This window comes from Nannobrachium achirus, assembly GCF_963921795.1.
Source record: "Nannobrachium achirus genome assembly, chromosome: 22".
Classification (NCBI taxonomy): domain Eukaryota; kingdom Metazoa; phylum Chordata; class Actinopteri; order Myctophiformes; family Myctophidae; genus Nannobrachium; species Nannobrachium achirus.
Genome location: NC_137829.1, coordinates 15585554 through 15597264, shown reverse-complemented (window position 1 = coordinate 15597264; position 11711 = coordinate 15585554). Strand labels below are relative to the sequence as shown.

The window sequence follows — 11711 nt, the reverse complement described above, 5'->3', positions numbered from 1 at the left end:
AGTATATATACCAGTAAGACTCCCTAATCAGGAGATAAGCGACCGTAGGTGGCTTATCTCCACAAATAGGGCAAAAATGTGTTTTTCCCAAATCTTCCTGATCCATGTTGATGACATGAGTGTAGACATGCTGTGTAGTGATATTCGTGATTTTAGGGCAAAAACTGTAGGAGCAGTGTCCAAAAATGTGTTTTAAAAATCGGCCTGAAGGTGGCGCTAGAATAGGGCCATGTGAGAAATGAGGGGTGGGGTCTCCGCGTTGCCTTGGCGGACGAATAGGTACCGGCCCCGGCTCTCCCGGACGCTCCTAGCCCGAGTTACGGCATTTTATGTGCGCTGCAGTGGCAGGGGGTCCTCCACTGGGGGCGCCACCACTTTTGCATCCGTTCTGGAGCACCAGGAGTCGGTGGTCCCCGGGAATTCCCCGTGAGCAGCCCCGTTGGGGTGGTCATTTGGTCATTTTTGCACATTTGGTCATTTTTTACATCTGGGGGTCCCCCAGGGACCTGGGGGTCCCTGGGGCTCCGGGGGTCCTTGGAGGTTGTAGTTTGGCAGGCAAGGAGTGTGTGTGTACAATCTGGCATGGATCGGGTCAACGGGTGCGGAGATATAAGCAGGGAAAAAGTGTGACGTGTGAGCACATTTGGTCATTTTTTACATCTGGGGGTCCCCCAGGGACCTGGGGGTCCCTGGGGCTCCGGGGGTCCTTGGAGGTTGTAGTTTGGCAGTCAAGGAGTGTGTGTGCAAAATTTGGCATGGATGGGGGCAACGGTTGTGGAGATATGAGCAGGGCAAAAGTGTGACGGACTGACTCACTGACGCACAGACAGCCCGTGGAGGTTTTGGTAGTAAATGCGACCTACGGTCGCAAAAACGCACATGGGTGAGTGCACATGGGCGCGTGCACATGGGTGCTTTGGCATGTATAACCTTCTGCTGAGCTGGTCGAGACTTCACTGTGATGTCAGAACAGGTCAGCTATATCCATATATGGAGTCTGTGAGGACCGTGAGGTCCATATATGGGCATTGCCAAATATGGGCTTAATATTGATGACATCAGGAATCTCCATATTATGATTGCCAGAACAGGCTGCCTTGGTCATGTGCGCCTCGAGTCTCTGAACTACGAAGTCAACCACATACACAAGTCTGTCTTCAATATCATCTATAATATTCATCTTCAACCACAATGGACAAGACAACCACTTCAGCAACAAACACAAGAAATTACTGAAGCAGCTGAAATTTGCAGAATGTCTGGAGAAGAAGGTGGACATGACCAAAGTGAACCTGGAAATCATCAAACCTTGGATCACTCAGCGAGTGACAGAGATCCTGGGGTTCGAGGATGACGTCCTCATAGAGTTCATATTTAACCAGCTGGAGGAGAAGCATCTGGATAGCAAGATGATGCAGATCAACCTCACTGGATTTCTCAATGGGAAGAACGCTCAGGGGTTTATGAGGGACCTGTGGCCCCTACTGCTCATTGCCCAAGACAACTTCGCCAGCATCCCGTCTGATGTCATCATTATTAAGCCCATGTCATGCTCCATATTGCCGTCCTTGTCCCTTTTTTTATCCATATATGGAGATCCCTGATGGTATCAATATTAAGCCCATATCTGGGAATGCCCATAATGGACATATTGGGCTCTAATTTGATTGTCTTAAGTAACAGCTCTTATGCCTTAACTTAACTAAAGGGCCTCTCAATACTGTCTCCAACCACCACACTTTTCGTTGGAGAGTTCCGGCTTTCTGAAATCTAATTTGGTGTATGGCTTTTCAGAAGATTGACGGCGAGTGACATCATTTTGTAGTTGAACCGGACCTTTCCGACGAAAGGTCCGGTTCAACTACAAAATAACTGTCTGTCCCTTTTATGCCCATATATGGAGATCCCTGGTGTCATAATTATTAAGCCCATATCTAGGAATGCCCATATATGGACATATTGTCAGTCTCATGTGGTCTGTCCCTTTTATGCCCATATATGGAGAACACCGATGTCATCAATATTAAGCGGATATCTGGGAATGCCCATATATGGACATATTTTGTCAGTCTCATATGTGGTCTCTTTGTTTGTTTGTTTGTTTATTTATTTATTTATTTTCGGGACGGTATACTACGTATGTAGCGTAATACAATAGAACACACTCCTGACTCAAAGAATACGGCTGGAGGCTTGTGGGCACAACTGTAGAATAATATGTGATTCATTAGATGGAGGCACAAACCACCACTTATCAATTGATTTCAATGTAAAGTCTGATTCACGCCGGATGTGCGTGCAGAAAAAGAATGTTTGCTTAAGCCATTAAGACCTGGAACGCAAATCTGTGTAACTTAAGATTTTAACCACTTAACCATTATTTTATGCTTTAACCCATTCAGGCCGGGAACACATTTTGCTGTTTGGGAGGGGCTTACAGTACATGTACAGTATGTAGCAACACATTTGTTTTGTAGGCTAATTTCTGATTTAGCCCTATTCTATAGGTTAGGCCTATGCTTTAACTATTAAAAAATTGCAGATATACAAGCTCACAGCGCAGCACCGAACAACAGTAGTCATTCAGTCACACAAAGAGTAGTATTTTTTTCCTCTCTCTCGCTCAGGAGGCAAGCAGAATATCTCCCCCCGACATGACCCACTGAAGATTGTTACCCCATATATGGAGATACAGACACATCATGCTAACTTATCTAGGTCTCACCTAATTAACTCCATCGTCCTAGGTACAAATATGGAGTTTATTAGGTGATATAGGATATAGCCCCATATATGGAGATATAACCCCATATATGGAGATCCCTGATGTCATCAATATCATCCCAGCTCAGCAGAAGGATGATATGTTCTGACATCACAATGACACAATGACAGTCAACAATGTGATGAGATTTCCAGTGTTCCTCCCTAAGTGATCCATCAATAGCAACAGCAGACATGGCTTTAGTAGCTTATGGAAGCAGTGACGAGAGTGAACCAGAGGAAACATGCTCCGTGGTTCCGCAGAGCAAACGGAGTGGAGAACTCTTTTCACTCCTGCCTGCTCCTAAAAGTGCAGCTTCGAATACTACTCCAAGGAACGAGGCAACCATGAAGGAGACAAAGTCTAGTCTGTCACTAAGCGACCCTTCATCAAACGATGGCTTAGAGTCTCAGCCATCCAAAGGAGGGTTACTTTTCAATTTACCTAAGCCGAAGAAGCGAACAGAGCCTGTCAAAATTACCATACCACAAATCCAGAGAGCTGATTCAGACTCTGATGACGATGAGCCTGTGAAGAAGAAATTACAACCTCAGGGCCCAGGTACAGGCCTGTCATCTCTACTACCACAGCCCAAGAATATGACTGTGAAGGAGATCAACAGACCAGTGGTTCCACACACACTCACCAAGCGCATAGAGTCCAAAGGACCCAAGCCTGCAACACCTGCTCAGAGTCATCTCGGCTCTAGTGCGTCCCTGTCTGCCATCAAAGCTGCAGCCAGGTCTGCTGCCCTTCAGCTAGCTAAGCAGATAGTCACGAGCCATACTACCAGGATTCTAATCCTGATGGAGAAGAGCCGCTCTCCTCTGCCATGTTTGATGATGAAGCATTCATGAGGCTGCAGGGGAAACGGAACAGAGGCAAAGAGGAGGTGAAGTTCCTGGAGATCAAAGGAGATGACCAGCTGAGTGGCAACCAGCAGTGGATGACGAAGAGCATGACAGAGGAGAAGCAGGAACGCAAGTCCTTCAGCAAGAAAAAGGGAGAACAAACCACAGGGCAACAGAGGCATAAACATCAGATCACATATCTTATTCACCAGGTAAAGGAGCGTGAACTGGAATTGAAGAACAACTGGGCAGAAAACAAACTAACCCGCCACCAAACGCAGGCCAAATATGGCTTCTAAAAGCTGTAATGTGGGCAGTTGGTGGCAAGCAGAACTCTTCATCAGAAATTAGAATAGAACTTTCCATAGTTCTCCACCCACCGAACGCATCCTGTTACGTTTGTTTGGGGAGAAAGACAACCAATTTCACTTTTCCTGTTGTTCACCCATCTTAAATCAGAGTTAAAGGGATATTTCACTTTCAAAAAATCTTTTGGTAATTTTATCATCTAATAGATCTCCATATGGAGCTGACCTCTACACCTGATCCCCAGATCATGCCCTGTTATGGCAACCACACTAATAGAATTCCTTTTATGCCCATAAAAGAGGACAAGGACACCTGTGTCTCACAGCACACGGTTGGTTCTATAGACAGGGATCTCCATATATGGGCATAAAAGAGATTGTATGTATGATGTCAGACATCATAGACATCATTCACATAACAAGTAACCGGAGTAAGCATGTCTGGGGTCTCACAGCACACGATTGGTTCCACAGACTCCAACTTTTGCACATGGATAGCTCAGATCTTTCTTAGCTCTTAGCTGTTCTTAGCTGCTTCCCTGCCGTTACTGTACTTGCACAATGTACAGTTGTATGAAATAATTTGTTTTTTGTAGAACCGCCAGTCCAACCAATATGCCCATATCTCCATACACATGGAACTCCATATGGGTATTGGGCAGGGATCTACCAATACCCATTTAGGGCCCTTTAGGGCAAGGTCACTTTTCGCCCTTAAGCGTTAATTGTAGGTTTCCTAATGAGGTGGCGCTGAAAAAAGACACAGTTTCAGATGTTACATTTTCAGTAACATAATCTTTATTGAGCTTCAGAGATGCAGGGCTGTTGTCTTTAGTCTAAAATCACACCTTTACTTGTTCATTTTATAATTCTTTCCCCCTCAAATTTCAAACATTTTGTTTCATTTCTTTGTATTTTACAAACTGGAGTAGAAACCATAGTAGATACAGTAGATGCAGACAGCCCGAGGAGGCATGAATATCTTGGACTCACACACAGAAACAGATCTGAATGTATCTGCTCTGTCAGATGGATATTTATCATGTTGTATTCAATTATTTTCTGGATTTTAAATGTTCTTACATACAAAGGTCATAAAATGATTATCTATCAATGACATGGACAAATATCTGACACACTGGTCCAACTGTACTGTATGTCAGAGGCTTGTTACAAGACCAGTGGTTCTCTAAGTGGGGTCCAGGGACCCTCAGGGTTCATTGAGGGGGTTCCAAATGGACCCTTGCAGGTCTGTTTTTACAAAACACCAGACCATACATTCTCTATGACTGTTTAAATGTGTAGCTGGATGGAGATCCGTTGTGATTGCTATGACTAGAGGCTAAACTCAGCTTGTGGGTCGCTTACCGGTATCTTAGCTATTTTTCACCAAGACAGGGATGCTAGGTCCCTGAAAGTGGTTAATGAAAACTGACTGAATCCTGTTTTGCCGTCATTATTTGAGCTACATCCATTTATCTCAAAGGGGATTAGAAGAGTCCAGGGCTAGGCTGTTATAGATTTTTTTCATTTCTATAGTGTGTCATATGAAGGGAAAAAGTATGGGTATTGATGATTAGTTTGTGCCTGGTGGTACAGCACATCCAATAATTTCAATGTTGTATGCTTGTATTGTCTGCAGCCATACATTTATTAATCACTTTCAACCTGGCATTGGAAATATACTGTAGGTGTAGGCAAAGCCCCCCCCTAAAAAAAAGAAAGAAAAATAAATGAAATTACAAAATTAAATCAAAATAATAGTGGTCTATAAGCTCACAATGCAACATGCTGTGAACTGGTAGATGCACTATTTTTGCTATTTCAGAAACGGGGCTTATAAATCATTGTTGCCATTCTGAAAAGAAACGCCACTGCATTCTAACACCTACAGCATCATCGTTTTGTAGAAGCCAGCACTGATAACCTTAATACATGTCAGCAGATTAAAAATGATGAGCTGTAGAATTGTACTAACATGCGTGTCTAAACTGTATGTACAGAGACATGGTGGCAGCAGTATCGAGTATCGATTGTTGAGACTATACAGTAAGGATCACAGTTGGACTGTGGGTGTACTTGGTCCCATAGAGTATGTATGTACGTACGTATGTATGAGTAGTATAGACACTGGACCCATTCGAGATTGACAGTCAGAAACACGATTTAAGACAGTGAGCTAAACAACAGAACCAAGTCAACGTTGGCATTCTGCGTTCTGTGTTTATTCCTCCATTCGTAGCCCTGAGTGTACAAAACAAATGCTTATCACTCTCAGAGTTAAGTAAGTGATGTATAAGACATTAAAGCTCTACATTGTGATATCATTGCTATAAAGTGTTACTTTGTTCAGTCTCCTCCTCTCTCCAGCTCTTTAATAATGAGAAATGCATTTTCAGGTGCGTTACATATTTCATCCAATCAGGAGAGAGAACTCCACGAAGATCACTGATCATCAGCTCCAGGTCCAACCCCAGTGGGGTCAGTTCGGCAAAAGCTAAGGTATGGCAACATGACTGGTGTCTTGCACACCAGTCATGTTGCCATACCTTAGCAACAGGCATGATGAATTTATTTTAAGAAGTACATTTAATTTTTTCCCTGCCATACCCAATTGACGCCTCTGTCCTAACCCTGTTCCCTCACCTCCACTTCACTTATTCATCCACAAGTATCCTGCATGAGTTCTCTCTCCCTATAGAGGTTAAGCCCATGCATAAAGAGAATGGCAAATCGAGTGGCAAAGTGAGTGGAAATTAAGTGAGTTAAACGTTGTTTAACGTCCTTTAACGCACTTAGATAGGCCAGAAAGTATTTTTTGCCACTCAGTAGGTGTTCCCGCATAACTTATGATGATGATGTCACGCGCATACCCTCCGCTGGATGAAAATGGTATCTTGGTAAAATAACATTTTCTGTTTTATTAAATAGCTGGAAAGACAGGGAGACTGCTGTTACAGAACAAACACCTTATAGCAATGATTACAACCAGAACCTAGAGCTATATAACAATTTGTTTAACGTAAAATATTGTGTGCACATCGACCACAAATGAACCGACTGAGGCTTCGTAGACAAGCAGTCAGGGTCTAGGTTCATTCATTTTAGCTCTCTGTCCCAAATGTCACGCTGCTGACTGCACAGAAGTATCAGCAATTATGTACAGGAGTATTTACACTATAAGAGAAAAGTACTAGTATGATACATAAATACACATGGATAGCCATGGATAGACAGACAGTATGATGAACGAAGTACAAGTACTGGCATTAATGGCCTGACATTGTAACAGCATTGTAATTACAAAATGGCAGACAGTAGGATATACGTAAAGTCATAGCTAACAGCAGTCGCCATGGTAACAGACCCACCTCCTGCCCCCCATGTCTCCTATTGGCTCACAGGCCATGCATTGTGCTTTCTGGTTGGTGGAAAATCTAGTGCGGGGGGGGGGGGGGGGGTCTATACAGGCTCATTACAAGCATTGCAGATCTAGTATTTTTGAAGAAGTTGTGAAACTCTCATCAAAGTACATTTTGATGCCAACCCTTGCACCCTTTACCTGTGAGTACAAATCTCTCAGTAAGAGGAGGGGCTTGTTCCCATGGTTACCACTGTTCCTCCATACCGTTATAATGCAGAGGGTGTGCACTGTGCAGTAGATTGTGACAGTATAGTATGGTTAATATATTTAAAGGGATAGTTCACCACTTTCCGATCTCACAGACTGTATGGCATTATTCACACTATAAATTCTTATAGCGGGGCTAGTCCTAATAGTCCTAATGATGAGTTAGCCACTCCATCACCTTTTAACCCTCCTAGAGTCTTATTTCTTTTTTTCTCTTCTTTTTTTTACATCCAAGGGCCACCCAAATACCCTAGGAATTAAGGTTAAATCTGTGGTGCCCAACCCTTTTTACCTTGGGGCCTCCCTGTCTGACAAAAGCAGAGACACACACACGTGCACACAAAAATATACAATATTCTTCTTATTCGATGCATAACGAAAATAGCTGATCTACATGTTGCGAGCTTGTAGATAGGCTATTTTCTGTATTTAAAAAGATTTGGGGGGAAAAGAAAAGGAAAATATCAATTTCCCCCTCCCCAAACCTAAATGGTTAAATAGTTAGAATGAGTCCATGTTTAGCCCAGGCAGGACAGGCCTGGCTTCTAGAATGCACTTTGTTGTGTCTGCTCTACTACTACAGTGATTGTCATATTTTCATATCATGTATTTGGCTGAGGACCCCCATCTGAAGACATGTTGTACCTGTTCTGGGGCTCCCAGAACAGATGATTTGCGATACAAATAATTCAAATTCTTTCCCGATTTTTCTAAAATATCTGATCAAGCTCACAGTGCGACACATTTGTGAGCTTGCAGATCAGATATTTTTGATTGGCCTAAGTATACATAGGGTTAGTGGTTTAGGCCATTTTAATGGGGAGCCCCTGGATCCCCCACCAAGGACCTCTCGGGGACCCCGGACCCCACTTTGAGAACCACTGTACTAATAGAATGCAGTATAGTCTGCAGACTATACATGTATATATAATTCTGCAGCCTATACATGTATAGGCTGCAGAATTATATATATTAACCCACAAATAAACTCCAACTAAAAATCCAATAATACATGGAAAATAAAAACATATTTGTCAAGAAAAGGCATCATCATACAGTAGAATAAAACTACATTATTTTACAACTTACAGTATTTGTGTAGTTGGTACTTGATACGGACACTGGTGAACTGAAGAAAAGAAGAAAAAGCTCTCAAAGTTAATTAAATATAGCTGATAAAATCAGAAATGATCTATATTGTCTTTTAGCAAACACCTCTTTTCCTCTTTTCTAAAAAATATAAAACAAAAGAGAAAAAAGAATCAATGACAATAAAACATATTGCATCAAATTGATCTACAAGCTACAAGCTGTAGATCTGCTATTTTGGCCAATAATGTTCCCCCTGGAATGGGTAAATATGCATGGGGTTCAAGTGTTTAAAAGTCCTTTAAAATGAAACAAGTGTGTTGAAATGAGCTAGTGTTTATCTGGTGAACCAGTGTGTATCTGGTTGACCAGTGTTACTAGTGCAGTGGTTCTCAACCTTTTCAGGCTGTGACCCCCTAAATAATCATATTTTAACTGGGGACCTCACACCCTGACGAGCACTAAGAGTTGAGGCATTACATTTTGTATAACACGGTTCTCTTGTAAAAATAGCAGATCGCCATGAGCATGTAGATCGTCTATTTTCACAATTTCTGCCTCTAATATTTGACAAATGTTTAATTTGTCATTTTAGAGGTATTACAAAGTCCTTCAATTGTCACTTTGGAAATGTGTAGATACCCTCAATACACTTAAACTTTATGTCGGTTTGTTTACTGTTGAGTGAGAAAACAGTGTTGCATTTTAAGTTAATCATCTGTGGACCCCCCAAAATAATTTGAGGAACTCCCTGGGGGGTCCCGACCCACAGGTTGAGAACCACTGTGATAAAGGGACAGTTTGTACATCTCCTTCTGTCTTTGACCTCAGCAGTGGTGGAAAGAAAGTGCATTGGCTCAAGTATGTGCATTTACTTTAATTGAGTATGTCCATTCTTCTACACTATATCTCAGAGGTATTGTATTTATTTTACGCCACTATAATTATCTGACAGCTTTACTTACTAGTTACTTTGCAGAATTACACTGTACAGTAGATGATTAATAAAAAAAACATACATTAACCACTTAAGCCCTATATTATACTTTGGCTATTTGCATGTTAATTTGGTAGTGTCAGTATGTTTTTATACCAATACCTTTAACTTTACTCAAGTAAAATGTTGAACACAGGCATTTTACTTGTAAAACAGCATTTTTCATACTTTGTTTGCTACTTTTACTTCCACCACAGTTCATTCCAGATTTGATTAGAATTGAATTCTGCATAAAATCAAATCGTTAACCACTTAAACCCCAGCATCCTTATTGTGGGGGAAGCTTTCACAGAAAAATATTTGCCCACAATAACCCACAATAACAGAAAACAGAAAACACACTAGCATGGAGCCCTGAGGTACTCCGCTCCACCATATAGGGTTTAAGTGGTTAAGCACCCAGACCAGCTCCACCCACCCTTGACATCTGATTGGTTCTTTACCTTCTCAGCTTTGAACGGGATTGGTAGGGAGGACAAAGATGTTTGATGATGTTACTGATCGGGGGGCGTTCACACGTGATGGTCGTAAACAATACAAATAATAAGTGCACTGCTTACACACAATGATAGCTTTATGATTGAAAACACACGCATCTATAAAGTAATATTTAAAAAGCACTTTGAAGTTAAAGGCTATTGCACATTTTAAGTTATGATACAAAAAGTTTGATAGTGGACACACGTAAAAAAAAAGACACACATTCTTATATTCAAATAAAAGATCGATATACTATATAAAGCAGGGGAGTGTCTTTAGTCTCACAGACTCTTTGCTCTTAATTGTCTCTGGATGTTTTACATGAACAGTGCTGCTGTCCATATTATTAACTATATTATTAATATTATATTGTTATTATTATTACTATTATTATTAGTGTATTATTATTATAGTTGACGTTCTGATTCCCAACTAGGGATGGGACGATATGAAAATTTCACATCATGATTGTGACCAAAGAAATTGTGATTTACGATATTATCGCGATAATCAAAATAGCCCCAACATCCATTATCCTGAGGCGTATGTTTTACCAATAGAGGGTTGAAATGGTACTGGATATGCAGCTCGGCAAATAAAAGGTGAATTGATCCCAGTGCATGACGGAGGACGATATCACGATAAATTTAATCTCCACGATACGATTATCGTGAGTTTTTTATCACGATAAACGATAATATCGCTTATGGTCCCATCCCTATTCACAACTCCACTTCGTCTTTTCATTTTCTCCTCTCCTCTCCTCTCCTCTCCTCTCCTCTCCTCTCCTCTCCTCTCCTTTATAGTTAGTTCTCTCCTTTGCTCCGCAGTGCTCTCTAGCAAGAGCTGACACCATGACAGAGAACGAAATAAAATGAAACAGTGCTGTACAACACAATGCATAGCTAGATTGGAAAAAATACAAAATAAAACATTTTGGAGAGAGAGAGAGAGCCCAGATCAGCTTTGCCACATGAGCACAGAAGCATCATGGTTATTCCGACCAATCACAGTCTGTTGCTTTTCCAAACTGTTTGTAGGAGAGCGCCATCTGTTGACCAGACAAGGCAGTTTGTCCACTATGAAGAGACTTGGAATACCGATGAAACAGACAACTAACTAACTAACTAACTAACTAGCTAACTAACTAACGGGCCACGGTTGAACTTTTAGGCAACATGAGCCATCCACAGCCTATCACCTGCTAGAGTTGCTACTGTCCTGCTCACCAGCATGACCCACTAGCTCTCACTGGCCAATAAGGAGTGAGAGAGGGGCGTGTTTACAGCAGAGCTATCCAATCCCCATCCATCTCACAGAGGGAGATGTTTTTTTTTGTGCTACTCATTGGCGTGTGAATGCCTTTCAAACCGCTGACCCGTGTCAAACCGCGTCGTTCTCCTTGGCTACGCTACGCTGGCCTCCCATTGGCTGGGTGGCAGTGATGTGCACTCCCGCTCGCAGGTGGGAAGTGACCAAGTACATTTACTCAAAGTGCTGTACTCGAGTACACACTTGAGTTACGTTGACTTTACTTCAGTATTTCAGTTTTCTTTATACTTTATACTTCTACTGCATTACATCTAAGAGG

The 11711-nt window shown here is 41.9% G+C and overlaps 1 protein-coding gene across 1 annotated transcript; it reads left to right on the top strand.

Moving 5' to 3' along the window:
- Window positions 1-2958: 2958 nt before the first annotated feature.
- On the top strand, window positions 2959-3914 carry LOC308307446 (proline-rich protein PRCC-like; the record flags this gene model as incomplete). Its single annotated transcript, XM_080752711.1, has 2 exons — window positions 2959-3544; window positions 3577-3914. 2 exons carry the CDS (start codon window positions 2959-2961, stop codon window positions 3912-3914), a joined length of 924 nt encoding a protein of 307 aa, XP_080608837.1.
- Between the last annotated feature and the right edge of the window lie 7797 nt (window positions 3915-11711).